The 16,948-nt window shown below is 40.6% G+C and overlaps 1 protein-coding gene across 7 annotated transcripts in view; it reads left to right on the top strand.

Moving 5' to 3' along the window:
- ST18 (ST18 C2H2C-type zinc finger transcription factor) overlaps positions 1 to 16,948 on the top strand; it is a 110,344-nt gene that overhangs the window by 42,586 nt on the left and 50,810 nt on the right. For 6 of the 7 annotated variants that reach the window (XM_032421624.1, XM_032421626.1, XM_032421628.1 and 3 more), the window contains 4 exons: positions 6,723 to 7,514; positions 12,127 to 12,261; positions 13,970 to 14,060; positions 15,116 to 15,220. In XM_032421624.1, the coding sequence (XP_032277515.1) occupies positions 6,723 to 7,514; positions 12,127 to 12,261; positions 13,970 to 14,060; positions 15,116 to 15,220 (1,123 nt within the window). The remainder of the gene's footprint in view (positions 1 to 6,722; positions 7,515 to 12,126; positions 12,262 to 13,969; positions 14,061 to 15,115; positions 15,221 to 16,948) is intronic. The other variant, XM_032421623.1, reaches the window with a different exon arrangement.

Genomic DNA, 16,948 nt, shown 5'->3' with positions numbered 1-16,948 from the left:
GACATGCAAAATATCTCAAAAATTTATGAAAAAAATAAATGGAAATCAAAAGCTTGAGTGATTAGAAAATGAAATGAGGTGTACATATAGTCTATGAAATACATTTTTTCTGAATGTGACTTTTTAAGGAATCAAAATATACTAAATATGATGTTATTTGAAAACAAGTATGTATTATACAAACCAAAGGCAAAGGGCTCTTAGATCATAAATATCGATTATAGACAGAATTACAGTAATAGTGAGAGGGATTACTGGAAAAGATGAAAAGCATACCGACCAACTGAACACAAATGTCAGGGCACAACCATCAGATCTTCAGTAATCTTGGCTTGCAAGTAGTTTGAGATTCTGTAGTGAAAACAAAGTTGTATGCTGATTTGACAGTGTTTAAGCAAATGTCCTGGCTTCTCTGTATTTAGCATATGGCTTAAAGCCTCATCGCTCATCTGTAAATTATAATCATCCTTGACTCATTTTGTTTCTTTGAGTTGGTCAGTTTTTGTTGATTTATGAAAATTGTAGGTTGAATCTAGTATTAGGGAAGGTCCTTGAATCGATGTGGGTTAGACTTGAGGTATAATTCATCTAGTTGACATTAATTCACCGAGTATTTTTTTAAATGGGCATCTTTTACACCAACCCTTTCTTGTAAGTGCCATGAGGACAAGGACTGTATCTGCCCACTGACTTCCTGCCTTTTATGTTAGTTGTGTGATCATCATAGATGCTTAATATCCACCAAGAAAATATTCTGTCAAAATGTACTCAGTGAAACATTCAGTTATAAGCACTGATGGACATCTGTTTGCAGGTTCACAAATGTTTTCTATTTTTATATTTAGCACCGGAAGCACTACTAATAATGAATATGCTGACATTATAGTGGTGGTGGCCATTATTTTTGAATTCTTAATATATTCCAGGTGCATAAATTATATCACTTAATCCACCTACAATGACATGAGATATGCATGATTATGGTCCCAATTTTACAGATGAGATCATTGAAGACCAAAGAGATTTAATGCTTAAGGTAATGCAGCTTGTAGGTGTTGAAAAGAAGATAATTAGGACACAATTGAAGGATAAGCAAAATAATTATTTCCCAGCTAACCGTGCTCCATAATCCAATCCTCCCGTGCTCTGACTACCTTCCGAAAGTAGATAGAGCAGTGTTATATAGCATCCAATCACAAAGTCACATTTCCAGAAATGACAAGTCACAGATGCTCCTATCCCCAGTTGAAAGACTAAGTTGTCTTCAGTTCTCTGAGCAAGTTACCCACCACTCCCCCCAAAAGGAAAGAGAGCTGAGTTAGTGCCTAACTCGTAATAGGGGCTTTTCACCTGTCGTCTCATTTACTCCGGGTACCCCGAGGTCTTTACCTTGCAGGAGTGTGCCCAATTATGCCTTCAGCAGGTGGTCCAGATGATGAAGGGGACAGTGCTTAGGAAGGCTAAGGTCCTGAGCTTGAATCCATTTAATGGCAAACGATGTCTCATACCCTCAGCTGGCTGTCTTTCAAAGAGCGGCAGGTAGGCATTAATGGTGATAGAAGAGAATGTGGACAAAACCGTACAGATACACCTTCACTGGGGCAAACAGAAGACGAGCTTGCAAAGTACTACCAGGAGGTAGGACAACTACCAGGAAGTTTCCCAATGCAGACTAGGAAAAAAAGGGTAACCTAGAAGTGAGATTAGCCACGTGTGTGGAGTACCTCCTCAGTTTCTAAGCTCACATTCATGACTCAGGGAAATCTATCACAATTGTAGGAGCTCTGGGCGCCTGGGTGGCTCAGTTGGTTAAGCAACTACCTTCGGCTCAGGTCATGATCCTGGAGTCCCGGGATCGAGTCCCGCATCGGGCTCCCTGCTCGGCAGTGAGTCTGCTTCTCCCTCTGACCCTCCTCCCTCTCATGCTCTCTGTCTCTCATTCTCTCTCTCTCAAATAAATAAATAAAATCTTTAAAAAAAAAAAAATTGTAGGAGCTCTAGGAGCTGAGATGATCGTTTTAACAAATCTTAACTCTCAACACAATGCAAATAAGGGATAAACCACTCTGATTTTAGAACTTTGAAAGATAAATTCAGTTTTCTAGGGCTTTTATTCCCAGCGAGATTTACATATTCAAGAGACCTGGAAAACTAATTTATCTATACAAGTAACTTTGATAGTTCCAGAAACAGAACTAAAATCCAATTATAATAAAATCCAGTTATATTAAAGGAGTCAAACTCCAAATTTGTGATTTTCAGAGTAATTTTTAAAGTTGTTTTGGGACAGAACCGCTGACGCATAATGTGAGAATCATTAGCATATGCTTTCTAGGATTACCAGACCCCTTGGAGTAGAGATTTGGTTTCAAGCAAATAAACAAATGTGAACTTTTTCATATCAGGCAAAAACATTTATTTTTTTTTTTACTCCATGTCACAGAAGTTGTCATCCAGCTCCAGCCCCTCCTCCTGCCCCACACTTTGAAATCCTTTCAGGAGGAGAAAGGGGTGTGCTAGGTAAACATCCAACCCTCTGAATGTCCCCCCCGCCCCGGCCCCGGGGAATGTGCCCGAGGAATTTTCTGTCCTACACTTTTTTACTGAGAAAGCTGAGGCATGGTTACTTGTTAATTTTTGTCTTGTTATTGCTGTTGATTCATTTTTACATATTTTATTTATAATTTAGGAGTCACTGTTTTTTGATTGAAAGTCAGCTGACAATTGTATTTTAGTATCTTCCTATAAATTTACCCTTGAAAGTACCCAAACTTGGGAAAGTAATGGACTATTAGTATTCTGAACAGTTTCTCCTAAGGGTTGCTTAGGATGTAAACATTAGTCGAGACATATGACCTACCTGGGCTATGGGATTTGGGGTAGCTTGTTGCAGAGGGTTGACCCTGTGTCAGCCCCTCACCCCCACCCCCGCCGCTACTGGCTAGCTGTGTGATCTTGAGCAAGCCCCTAGCCCCTTAGAAAATCATTTCCCTTCTGTAAAATGGAGCAGAAAGTCCCTTTCTTGTCATTACCTTAAAGATTAAATGCAATAAAGAACTGAATACCATGCCAAGAACATAACAGTTTATTGTCCTAGGATGTCACTGGATCATCCTCATTTAAAAGATGAGGACCCAGGATTCAGGAAACACAGGCCTGCCCCAAGGTCACACAGGCAGGTGGTGCTGGGCCAGCAGTTCGGCCCCAGTCTCTGGACCTCAAACCCACTGAGGTTTCCCCTCCACGTTGTGCACTGTGCATTGAAGCTCCAGTTTCTGAAAACAGTTGATGAGCAGTTCTATAGCATGCGTGGCCTGGGTGGTAAACTGGCCGAGCCTCCTTCACACTGTGGACTGTGCCCTCTCTCAGGGATCAGTTTCACTACTTATTCTAAACAGAACACAAGCCCCACCTCATTTATGTGGAGGGTCCCATGTATCCCCTGCCGTTACTATCCTCTGAACTTGTATCTGGGGAAGGGAGAAGACAGACGTCATTTACTGAACACCTGTTGTGTGGCACCTGCTTTGCGTGGGCTCCCGTGTCAACTCCACAGCGTGCCTCACTATGTGAATGAGGACACAGGGTTCAGAAAGGTCAAGGATGCCTTTGGGGGTTGCACGGACTTGAGCACGCAAGCCCAGAATCAAAACGAGGTTAGTTGTTTCAATGACCAAGGTACAAAATGAATCACCAGGCCACCCATGAAAAGAAAAACACACTAGTGTAAACACGTAGGCAGCCCATTACAAAGCTAAGAGAAACAAGAACCTCATCACGGATCTGTCAGGTTCAAAAGCTAACTCGACTTTTTTTTTTCTTCTAATGACAGCGAAAGCCAGAGAGGGGTGTGTATATGGAAAGTTGGTTTGCAGATTTGCGGAACATCCCTGGAAACCACCGCGTACAATGCACGTAGGCACCTCTATCGGCAGGACTCCTCTCTTTCTGAAGAATAATTAATAAATATTTTCTTTTAGCATATAACAAACAGTTGAACCAAACAATTATGTAAACTGGAAATGACCCAAAATGCTAGCAGTTGGCAGCAGCACAGTGAAACGCATTGTCGTGCACATGTGCGTTTTTGTCACTCCCGCCTCTCTGGTGATCTGCACTTAATAGGAATATTTTAAACTATGTAGCTAAGCAACAGAGGTAATTGTTGCTTTCTAGAGCTTTTGTTAGCACTCTAACACAGCCCAAATATGCATAATTAGGTATAATGTCTATAAATCATTATTGTACACATGTGGGTAGTTAAGTGGAGTGAGAGAATAGTTCAATGAATTGAGCATATTCACTGAAAATGCTTTTTATTTGTTTTCTGTAGTTCATAATACTTTAAAATTATCATAACCCTTTACACTTTCTCCTAATAGCCAACCGTGATATTGAGAAAAACTTCATTTGCATTTTAGACTATGTTTAATATATTATTTAAACCTGGAATTCCTCTGATATGAATTCCGAAGGGAATAGACCATCCTATCACATATGATGTGCTTGTTTATCCAGCCTCTTTTCTAGGAAGTAAAATGTTAAATTTTTCAGTTTATGTTGAATAGATCCCAACAAAAGACTGCACCCTATAATCAGCATTATTTAAAGGGGCTAGTGTTGTGACTAAATTCTTCCCTTCATCCAAAAATGCTTTTAGTTACTATGGCAATATTTACTTGATCCTGGCAGCCCAGTGTTGATTTAGGGAGATAATTGCCAGAAAGGAAGATGATGGAGATGTATTTTTGAGTGTCCTTGTCAGAGACAATGTTTATAAAAAATTAAATGAGACCAAAAAAGGCACATTGTCTCCTGCGCAGGCACCCTCTCCTGCAGCTATCACACAGGATGGCTGTCCTTTTCTTCCCTCCAAAGATGTTTATTAACACACTTGGTGTCTTTCACAGTCTTTAAGGGGGCTTATTATTTTGTGTTGCCCATCCCCCACTTTGCCTTCAGAGACGCAGAAATGGTCCTGCTTCTTTTTTTTCTTCTTCTTCTTCTTCTTTTTTTTTTTTTTGTCTTAGTGAATATAAGGGGACCATTCCTGGGTTGTCTGGCGCTTTTCACAGCCACATGTATGCTGGGTGTCATGCTCCCCAGACCACTGTGCTTGCTAAACCAGGGCTGCTGGGTCACTAGCAGATCTGCACCCTGAATTGCACCCTTAACTGGTGTGTTTGCATTGGGACAGGCTTGAGTAGGCTATCATTATATATATATATATATACACACCCCCACATACATGTGTGTATATATATGCATATACATGTATATATATACATATATACATATACATATGACTATACACACACACATACTGTCACTGCAGCTGGACCACTGCAAGAGTGAAGCGGATAACACTGACAACTGGACCGGGACAGATCCAGTGGACTATCCTGGACAGACTGGCACGTGGAGACCTGTTCTTAGTCCCAAGGCTCTTTGACTGTTAAGACTCCAGTCGGCCCACTACTGAAAACAATTAATGTTCTACATACTCCAACCATCTCCACCTCTCGTCTCATTGCCTTCTTACACAAATGCATGCAAGTACCAGGCCAGAAAATGTGTCACTATTTTACATATTTGATCATGCTGGAGAGCCTGGGTGGCTCAGTCGGTTAAGCTTCCAACTTTCTGATTTCAGCGCAGGTCATGATCTCAGGGTTGTGAGATCGAGCCCCGTGGTGGGCCCTGTGCTTAGCACAGAGTCTGCTGGAAATTCTCTCCCTCTGCTCTCAATCTCTCTCTCTTTCAGTGTCTCTCTTTCTCTCTCTCTCAAATAAATAAATAAATAAATAATCCTTTTTAAAAAAGATATTTGATCATGCTAATTCTCCCATTTACTTGTATTTCCCTTGGCATGGAATTTCGGTGTGACAGTTCTGAAAGTCAACAGGAAGCCTTGAAAGCTTTAGAACTCTTTTAGTTATCATCTGTATGTGGATGTATTTTATCTTTTAGCTAACATTCCATAAAATCTGGAAGTATGTTTGAGAAACTGTGGAGGTAGTGAACATAAACCAAATAATATATTACAAGTTAAAAAAAAGATAGCAGAAAGGGAAAAATGAAGGGGGGGGAAATCGGAGGAGGAGACGAACCATGAGAGACTATGGACTCTGAGAAACAAGCTGAGGGTTCTAGAGGGGAGGGGTGTGGGGGGATGGGTTAGCCTGGTGATGGGTATTAAAGAGGGCACGTACCTGAATGGAGCACTGGGTGTTATACGCAAACAATGAATCATGGAACACTACATCAAAAAAAAAAAAAAGTTTGAAAATACATTGCCATGCTAACAGAGAAATCTGATGAATGTTTCCTTTATAATGCGTAGTATTATGCATATTTGATTTCCTTCTGGTTGGCTAGGATTTGCAAATATAAGAGGTGCAATAACAACAATTTCACATTCAGCACTCTGTTATTGTTAAGTATCTATTTCAGTATCCTGGAAACAATTAGCTCTTAATATGCTGAAAATTCTACTAGCTCACTTCTTTAAATGCAACTCTCAGAATATTAAGATCTGTTTTGTTTTGTTTCATATTAATTCATATATATTTTTCTCTTCAGTGTTTAGAAAATTGATAGAGCCCACATATTCGCATATTGTACTTACTGTGTAAATATATATAAATCTATCTCTCATCTACATATTTTCTTAAAATATCTTTTGCTGTTGTTTTTTAAATATCGGCTTTCTTTTTCCATAGAAGAAATCGCGATAAAACCTATGGATGAGAACCTTCATTCGACTGCACAAGACAACTCCGATGGGAAGGAAGACAGATATGGCTGCTATCAGGAGCTCGTGGTCAAATCTTTAATGCACTTGGGGAAATTTGAAAAAAATGTTTCTGTTCAGACCATAAGTGAGAATTTAAATGACAGTGGCATCCAGTCTCTAAAAGCAGAGAGTGATGAAGCTGATGAGTGCTTTATGATTCATTCTGATGATGGAAAAGAAAAAATCGATGATTCCCAGCTTCGGTTCTGCTCCTCAGATGACAGTGAGAGTAACTCTGAAAGTGCAGAGAATGGTTGGGACAGTAGCTCCAACTTCTCAGAAGAAACCAAACCACACAGGGTCCCAAAGTATATTTTAGTGGATAATAGAAAAGACCTATTGGAAGTTCCTGAAATAAAAACTGAAGGTGACAAGTTTATCTCTTGTGAAAACATGTGTGATTCTGAAACAGAAAGGAGAGACCCACAGACTGCTCACATGGAACCGCGGGACAGCAAAGCCCAGCCCTCATTCACTGGGACGGAGGAGGAAGATAACGAGTGTCTGGCAGCCATGACAGAAGAGTCTGTTGACCTGGAGAAGGCGAAGGGGAACTTGAGTTTGCTGGAGCAGGCGATTGCTCTCCAGGCTGAGCGAGGCTGTGTTTTCCACAACACCTACAAAGAGTTGGACAGGTTTCTGCTGGAACACCTTGCTGGGGAAAGGAGGCAGACCAAAGTTACTGACATGGGTGGAAGACAAATCTTTAACAATAAACGTAAGACACATTTTTTTTTTTGCATTTATTTTAGGAATAAAATTGCTTTGAGGGTTGGAAGAAAATTTAGTAAGATTTGATTACCACTTCCAGATAGCTTTTGACAACTTGATGCACTTTAAAAACCAATTCATATTATAAAATAAACTATTTCTTTTTTTTCTCTCTCTCTCTCTGCTCTCTAGGTTGTTCTTAAATCAAGCTTGGTCAGTTTTGCAATGTTTTTACACACAAAAAAAGAATAATTGCCTCTTTTTCTCTTAATTTGACAGCTTTTAAAAAATATATAGTACTTGTACAGTACTATATTGGACATGTTAGAGGTACATTAGTACTTTTTGGATTTTAAATCATTTTATTAATCAGATCAATTCCAGAAATTTAATTTTTCTTTCCCACTTTCTTTCTGGGATCATCTGACTCCTTTGGAGCTTCAAAATAATGCCGAGCTACTGGCAAGTCAGGCAGGATAAAACTGGATGTTAATGCCTTTATAAGCCTATGCTTTTACCAGTTCTCTAACTCAGGGCCACAAATATCTGGTCCAAACATGAATGAGAAGAATAAATGTGCTTGGAGGAGGCCTTAAAACTGTTCCTCAACTTTAGCGAAATTGTGTCCCGTCCCCCATAATGCTACTCCACCCCCCAAGCTGAGTCTTACACCAGATGGGCCTGGTGATAATTCCCAAATGGTGGTTCTCAAGTGCCTAGAAGGCTTGTTTAAGATGGGTATTTCCAGGATCCTATCAGACTTACTGCTCCAGAACTTGCATTTTTTTAAGCGTGTTTTTCAGATGATTCTTGCGTACCTTAAAATCTAAGAACCATAGAATTAGAAATATCTTAAAGAAAATCAAGATCGTGGCCCCAGGGAGCTTACAAGAATAATATGTTAGTTATGGTTTGGATGATCTGCTTGCTGAGATTCATGCAGAAATGAACTGTATATTTTGTCACGTTGGGTCTATTTTAGTACTCACCTACAATCTTGTCAATTATTGTCTTGCAGCTCAGAGCTGAGAAAACAAAACAAAGAATAAAATACCATGTAGTGAGGAGCAAGATAATAATACTATGCAAACACACTGCCAGGGTTGAGATCAAGACAGAATATCAATGAACAGTGTGTGGTTTGGGACAGGACCCACTATGAACTTTGTGCACTCTACTAATATGCAACTTGCTAAACTTGCCTGTATGCATGTTTGTTTGTTTGTTTTTTATGGACTACAAAACCAAAAAAAAAAAAAAAAGATAAAATTGACTTCAAATCCCAAAACGTCATAATTTGCCATCTACTATATTTCGTTCATTCTAAGATACACAGTTTTCCCATTTTAACATCTCTGAAATCAGAAGGGTATGCCATAATTTAATTTTCAATAATTTTTTTCTTTCTTGCTAACACACAAAATGATGTTCCATGTTACAGTTGATGATACCTTCCAGCCAGTGAAATTCAGTGTTTGGAGAATCTTTAATTATTTGTGCCATACCTTAAAACATTTAACAATCCTTTGGTCATTTTTATAAAACTTAAAAATTTTTGTTTTCAAAAACCAACAAGGCAGTAGAATCTGTGTTTGTAAACATGGGTGATATAAGATTTAGAGAGTTACGAATGAGGCTGGCTAACTTAACAGTATATCCTATTGGGTGAGGCATGGTCCTGCCTTTTGGTATTCAAAGTCTATGCAAGAAGATCCAGACCAGACTAGTATGAAACAGGCAAAAAGAGGTAAAGCCCATAATGCACGGGAATTATAGGCTTCATCTAGAGGATACTTGCAGAGTCCAAATTAGGTATTCGCCCTCCTGTTCCTTGTCCCGGATGTGGGAGCCAATGGCTTCTTTCTCTGGTGTGCATTCCATGCTCATAGGTCAATACTTGTACTGACTGACAATTCATGCTCTCCACAATACCATCCTAATTTCCCTTATACCTCGGGTATGCGACCCTGCTGTTAAAGGAGAGAGCACTAGCATTTTAAAATATCGTTTTACCCAAGCGTTCATATGAGTCAGCAATTCTAAAAAAAAAAAAAAAGTTTGACTATCTTGTTGCTACTAAGCATTTAGTGAGACTTTAGGTCAAAGCGCATGTGGAGTCACCATAGAACTTATTGTACAGCCTAAGACACTTTTCAGAGCCAAGGGGAGTGCTATGAACAACCGCAGGGTATTATCAGGTGCAAATAAGACAGTCCCAGGCATACGGGCGTGTAAGGTCACCAGAGGATAAGGTCACCCTCATTATGCAGCATTCAGCAAAGAAAATTAAAGGAGAGGAAGAGCCAGGCCTGAGAGTCACCTGAGAGCTCAAGCTCTGGCTTCTTATCATGCAAACAGGTTCTGCCCCACAGAGCATTTCATGGCATCTGTCTCGCCCAGCAGAGGAAGCTTGCAGATTGTCAGAGGACCACACCTGGTCAGGTGCCAGCCCTGCCTTATCTCCCACACCCTCTCTGGCTTCCTATAGACAAATAATGTGGCAAGGAGGGGAAATGCGCGGCGCCAAACCTTTCAATGTGGTTTAGAAATGTGGCCTCAACTGGACCAGGTCCAAGGGAGGAAGGGCATCAAAATCCACCTTGCTTCTCCTTGTTTCTAATTCCCTCTCGTACACGGTGTCAACCCCCCTAATGTCACTTGAATCAAACTTCAAGGATTTTCGACTCTCCGTCTACAGATATTATAGGCCTAAAACAACTTCAAATTTGGCAACATTTTTGAATTAAGTAAAATATATAGCCATAAAATCATAGAACATGTCAAAACTCTTAATATGCCTCTTTGCTTCTTGCAAAAGACAGAGAACAGTCCCAGTACCATGGCATTTAAGTCCTGTCTCTCATGAAACATAAATGTCTGCTACTCAAGGCATCCCTGTCTTTGGGCTGTTCATTTCTCTCTTTCGATTTCCAGTTTTCTCTCTGCTGACCTTCCCTCCCAGGCAGTGTGTGCCTAACTTGAAGGATCCTTGGCTCCTCCTCCTGTACTGAAAGCATGCCCCCAAATAATTGCATTACATACAACCTGCTGTGCCCATCTGCCCAGGACCGTTTATCATCCAACGACTGGGGTGGTGTGGTATCACAGAAGCACTTCTGCTCATCGCAATATTCCACCCCGGAGACGGCTGTCGCATCCCGCGACATTGCTCTGCTCTCGGTACCACGCTTGGAGCAGGAGCATATGGGCCCTCCACATCCTCACACGGCAGGACTCTGCCCCCTAGTCCACCACCGGCAGCTTTCCTAAGGCAGGATCACACAGATTATTTATTTTCGCTCTCAGCATCAAGTGGATTCATTATTCGTGATACTTCGTGTTCTGAGAAGCCTGCGGCCAGCCTCCAGTCCACACTGGTCCTTTCTCTGAGGCCCCCGTGCCCGTTGTGATGCTGGTTCCGGCAATGCTGAGTGACAAGCTTGCCCCAGTGATTGGTACATCATTCCAGGCACAGGTTAGGGGGGTGATCTGGCCTCCAAGGAGGCATTTCTGTTTTAAGTTTATGTACTTACTATCTGGATCACGAATATGAAAATGTCTACAGAAGGCCTCTTCTCTGTTAGCTCTAACCCCACCAATATTCATGATAATCCTCATTTATTTTACATATTTATATAGCTTTTCATCTAAGCCTCAACAAAGTGTGCACCGGAAGATTAAAACCCCAGCTTGTCTTCCGCCCTCCCCCTCTAGGCCGATGCCCCATGGTAACCCGACAAGCGTTGTTACAAGGTGCCCCTTCTCTCCACCCCGTGGCACCTCCCGCACCCCAAAGTTCTTGGCGGCGCAGACCACTCAAGGCCGTCCCCACTCTGTATTCCCATACCTCCTGGAACATTTCCTTGCCAGGCCATCTTCCTATCGCCTGGGTTTTCAGTTTCTGCATTCAGAGTAAAATGAATGCTGCTTCTCCGTAGGGGCTCTGTACTGATCCAAAGAAGCAAAGCATCGGGGTTTGGGGATCTGGGCCCTCTGCAGCACTGCTGATTGCGTGGCCATAGCACACAATGGCATCGTTGACTCCCTTCCTAACTCTGGCCAGAGCGGGCTCTGCACACATGTGGGAGTAGCCACTTGGCCCTGGAACCTTAGGGCCATGGGAGGCCAGGGACCCGCAGGGACAAGACGAGAGCAGCCTTTCTCGGATATGGTGGCTTCTTTGTTTTATCATTTTGAATCTGGCTTTCTTGAGACCCTTTCAATGAGAGATAGGTTTGGTTTAAATACATTCTTCTTCTTTCTCAATTTTTTTTTTTTTTCCTTTTCGGGAGCCTGTGCATCCTCTGCCTCTGGCGTAGGGTTCATTTTTCATAATGAGACTCTAACTACAATATGTGACATGACAACTTAAAACCATCTCTGTATTTTAACACTCCCTTGCCCTGTGTCAGCCTTTGCTTAGAAAACCAAGAAAATTGAAAACATTTTTTATGCTTCCACAGGTCTTAGTTGAGGGTCTTATTCAAGGCAATGTGAGAAGAATGTTTATGCTGTAAAAAACTGAGCGAAGTGAGAATGTCACCTTGCAAGGCCACTCTAGTGAATGGGGAGGGAAAGAAGAAGAGCCAAATGAATTTCTTGATTTAATTTCTCTGTAGATTCACCGAGGCCCGAAAAGAGGGAGACCAAGTGCCCTATCCCCGGGTGCGATGGCACCGGACATGTGACAGGACTCTACCCCCACCACCGCAGCCTTTCGGGGTGCCCCCACAAAGTGCGGGTTCCCCTGGAAAGTGAGTACAACTTATCCCTAAAACCAGTGGGCTTCTTCTTTTATGCGCCACAGCATCATGATCTTATCCTCTTTCTCCTCCAATGTGGAATTCGGAATGGAAATAGAAAGTTTCCTTTCTGTGTCAAGACAATTTCCATCTAGCTGGGTGTTTAGTCAGTGTATTAATAGAAAACTTGGGGGTACAATTAGGACAGTAGATCAGGAGACAGCCAACATTGAGAAGAAAATTTGTTACGGTTCCTGAGAGAAGGGGATGTGCCACGCCAGGCAGGGCCACACAGGCGGGCACCAGGTCATCAGGGGCCAGGGTGGGGGCGGGGGGAAACATGGTTTCTGTGGGAAGGAGCAGAGTAAGCAGGCTGAGGACTGGCTAGTTTGACTTCTTTCAGTAGGCTCCAAAGCTTAGGGGTTCTCTGTTGGTGTCTGATACCTGGCAGGTGGAGAGTGTGAGTCTAATAAAGGAGGCAGCTGGGTGTGGGCTGACAATTGGTTGGTTTACCTTTGAAAGGGTGGTCTCTCCAGGGTTTGCAAGGCCCCAGATGACAAAATATCAGAATGCAGAAAATAAAAGGCATGGTTAATACACCGTGGACTGCATAGTCCTTTCTCACCCAGAGTGTGGCTGCCTTAAGCCCAGCAGCAGTCTTAGCCTCAGTGCATCATCTAAATATAAGAAGTGCATCCCAGGGGCTCCTGGGTGGCTCAGTTGGTTAAGCATCTGACTGTTGATCTCCCAGCTCAGGTCTTGATCTCAAGGTTGTGAGTTCAAGCCACGAGCTGGGCTCCACACTGGGCCTGGAGTCTTCTTAAAAAAAAAAAAAAAAAGTGCATCACATCACCACTGTCCTCCTTACTTCCCATCTCCCCGTTCCTTGTAGGAACTTGTGTTGCCTGCCATGTCTCCCCAGGGCATCCTGCAGTAGCAGAGGGCCTTGGGCAAGAGCAAACATTTGTTTGCTTTGCCCTGCTGTGAGCTAGGAAACTGGAGGAGAAGGAAAGGGCTGCCTTCTAAGTTTTGAAGTATCAATGTGCTACATCCTCTACTATTTTAACCTACATACTGAAACACCTTTGGTTCATACAAACCATGGTGGTATGAATGCCTCAGCATCACCCTTCTTGAAAGCACAGTTTTACAGATCAGTGAGTCTAATCTGTTCAGCACTGTCCCAGTAGATTAGCAGTTCCTCAAAGTGATTACCTGGTTGTTCACTCAACCACGCCCTTTCACCAATAACTGAGTGGTAGTGGGGTGGGTAGTGGGGAGCAATGGACAAGATTCAAAGTAATATCTCTTAGAAAATAAAGAAGACTATATTCAGAAGTTCACACTGTGGGGAAAAGATAAAAGGAACTACTTGACAAATAATGTTCTCCATCCATTCTTCCAAGGAAAAGCACATAAATGTAAAAGGAAGGTTATGAGCCTCTCAGTTTAAGTTAAATAGAAACGCATAGTCTTATTTAAGTCTAGTGTTAACCATGACATGAAGTTTATTAGAGAAACTAAAACTTGAACAAACTTGCTGAATTTAATTTATGAAGTTCTTAAGTGCCCATTAATTTCAACCCAAACATCTATGGGAGGAAGAATGGCAGATTATATAACCAAATTCTTTTGAATGCAACGTTGAGAAGTCAGTTTGTCAGTGTGTTATGTATTCATGGTATACTATTCTTTTCTTTTTGTGATATTTTGTGCTTAGTTCTTGCCATGCATGAAAACGTGCTCAAGTGTCCCACCCCGGGATGCACAGGAAGAGGGCACGTGAACAGCAACCGCAACACCCACAGGAGGTAATTGTGATGAGATGCTACACTTTTACCTTACAAAGGGAAGTGAGAGAAACTTTCCACCGAGAAAATAAGCAATTAACAATGTGTCATCAAAATCGCTGGATCAGTATCAAATATGTTACCACTTGAAATAGATAACAAATATTCTCAATGTGTGCAGAGTAAAAAACAAACAAAAAAAACCACAATTTACTTTCCTAGAAATTTTCATTTAGCAGCCAGTTATGCAAACAAAAAATGTTATATTTGAAGACTAGAATTATACATTCATATAGTCACACAAATAGAACATGTTCTTTTTTGCTCTGGAACTTTACCATAGCCGTTTTGACACTGAAAAGAGTTGCGTAGGGTTTATCTTGGATCCCATCCAATAAGCATTAACAAGGTACCAAAAGGGCTTCGATCTACTGGTTCTGACTATAAGCCAGGAGGAAGGTAAACATCATTTCATCTCATTGAGATTCATTACATTGAGATTGCTACTCACTTAAAACACATATGTGCATTTGTATACAAACGTATTGTGTGTATGCAAATGTTTTTGGTGGAAATGCCTATTGTTTTATTTGTACTTTATACTGTGTATCTATTATGTGCTCACAAGATACTATGTGACTCATAGCATATTGCCAGAAAACTTCATGTTCTATACTTTAAACTGATTTAAAATTAAGTCCCTAACATTTTTCTAAATATCTTAAGATAAATCATGGAATTATCATGCTAAAATCTATAGCTGGGCACATTGCAGTTGGAGTGGGTGCATTTCTACTTAAAATGTTATGGAGTTTCAGAATAATTCCCTTACATAATTTTCCGATTTTAAAAATGAGTTCATTACTCATCACTTTTGAGATGGAAATGGGGGGCAAACGTTGACACGGTAGTTTACAAAACCTTTTTGGAATCTATTAGCATGAGAAAGGTGCTAAATGAACTATTAATATGTCTTAACATTTAATGTGTGCTAAGTATGCTGTGAGGTACGTGCCAAAGCAAATTACTTTATCTTTTTAACCCAAATCGTCCCTTTTTATTTTTTTTTTTAACAGTCTTTCTGGTTGTCCAATTGCTGCAGCTGAAAAATTGGCAATGTCCCAGGACAAAAATCAGCTTGAGTCTCCCAAAACCGGGCAGTGTCCTGACCAGGTTCACAGGTATGACCCTCCCTTGCATTCCTAGTAGTCTGTCCGTGCCTCAATGGGTCTGTCACCCCTCGTGTGCCAGTTCACTATGGCCCGACCTTCGTTCGCAACTACCGATTTCTATTTGAGAGGCTGGTCTAGTTAATCATACTCTCACTTAAATGAACTGCTAGACCCTCCAGAAGTTTAACATGAAATTAACCTGTATGTAAAGGTAACATAATGTGGATGAATCTAAAGGAAATAAAGTATATAACATACATTAATCAAAATTCTGTGTCACTAAATACAACCCATCCCACTAGTCAGGTAAGCTCTCCCAATGATTGATTAACATTTCTGCCTGCAGATAATGCTTTCATAAGTCGCTCACACCCACCCAAAATATATGATGTTATATATTCGTTCCTCTGTTCCAGCTCTACAGATAATTTAAGACAAAAATTCATTCCATGAATTGATAAGTATTAATGAAATATCTCCTGTTTGCCCCAGGTACTTCACAATCTCCAGCAGTTTGGAAGGCCTTACTTACACTTAAATAATAAACCACATGTGATGACACAATGTGAAGTTACACATTTATTTTTTTTTAAAGATTTTATTTATTTATTTGACAGAGAGAGACATAGCAAGAGAGGGAACACAAGCAGGGGGGAATGGGAGAGGGAGAAGCAGGCTTCCTGCGGAGCAGGGAGCCCGATGTGGGGCTCAATCCCAGGACCCTGGGATCATGACCTGAGCCGAAGGCAGACGCTTAACCACCCAGGCGCCCCTGAAGTTATACATTTATTAATAATAAATCATATAGGTAGGAAAAGTGATTTCAGGATTAAAACAGATGACCAGATCTTCACTGTTACTAAAACACTGAAATGCAACATTGTTATTAGGAGTATTTTCAAGATATGGCTTCCCTTAATATTTGCTCTTATAGATTTAATTAAAAGAGTCAAAATCAGATGAGTGAACATATGTCAAGCAAAGATCATGAATTACTGAATAACTAGCAATTAAAAATCTTAACAACAAGGTTTTTGGTTAATATGACCATATCCTCTAGTTTCTCCATAAGTAAGTTATTTATCAAATATAGAAATGGCATTTAGTTTTATTTTGTTAATTTCTTAAAAAACAAATTTGTTTTAGACTAGAATGCTGGTATATTAGGGGTATAAACCAAGTTACATATCTAATAATAAGATCAACTAATTATTTAATATTTTTATGTAGCAGTTAAAATGTTTTTTACATAATCCAAGAAATATCATTGAAATTTTGACATTCTGATGATTCAGGCATGTTTTGGTGGAAAACAAAAGAAAAACATATATGTTCTTTTGATACTGCTAAATCCCAAAAGGTGTATTTGTTTATGTTCATTTACCATTAGACTATGTTTGTGTTTTTCTTGGCTGGAATTGGTGCTACACAAATATGATGCCCTTGTTTAATCCAAATACACTAGTTGTAAGAGAATGTTTAACTCACAGCTTGGATTAAGGTAATTCTTTTGAAAAAATGTGATAGCTATTACAATACAGAATTTTGATTCGTATTGAAATAACAATTTAACAGATAAAATATTGAAGTATTATTTACATCAACAAAAACACTCAGACAAAATTAGAAAAAAGGTGAAAAGCCTAAGAAATTCACAATTCAGAAGTCAAGTTTCTGGTGCCTGCGCTGCTCCTGTTAGGTGTCAGGCTCCTGTCAGCTCTGCTGAAGGAGAGTGGG

Source organism: Phoca vitulina, unplaced genomic scaffold (genome assembly GCF_004348235.1).
Source record: "Phoca vitulina isolate PV1807 unplaced genomic scaffold, GSC_HSeal_1.0 scaffold25, whole genome shotgun sequence".
Classification (NCBI taxonomy): Eukaryota; Metazoa; Chordata; class Mammalia; order Carnivora; family Phocidae; genus Phoca; species Phoca vitulina.
This window is presented reverse-complemented; position numbering and strand designations above follow the sequence as displayed.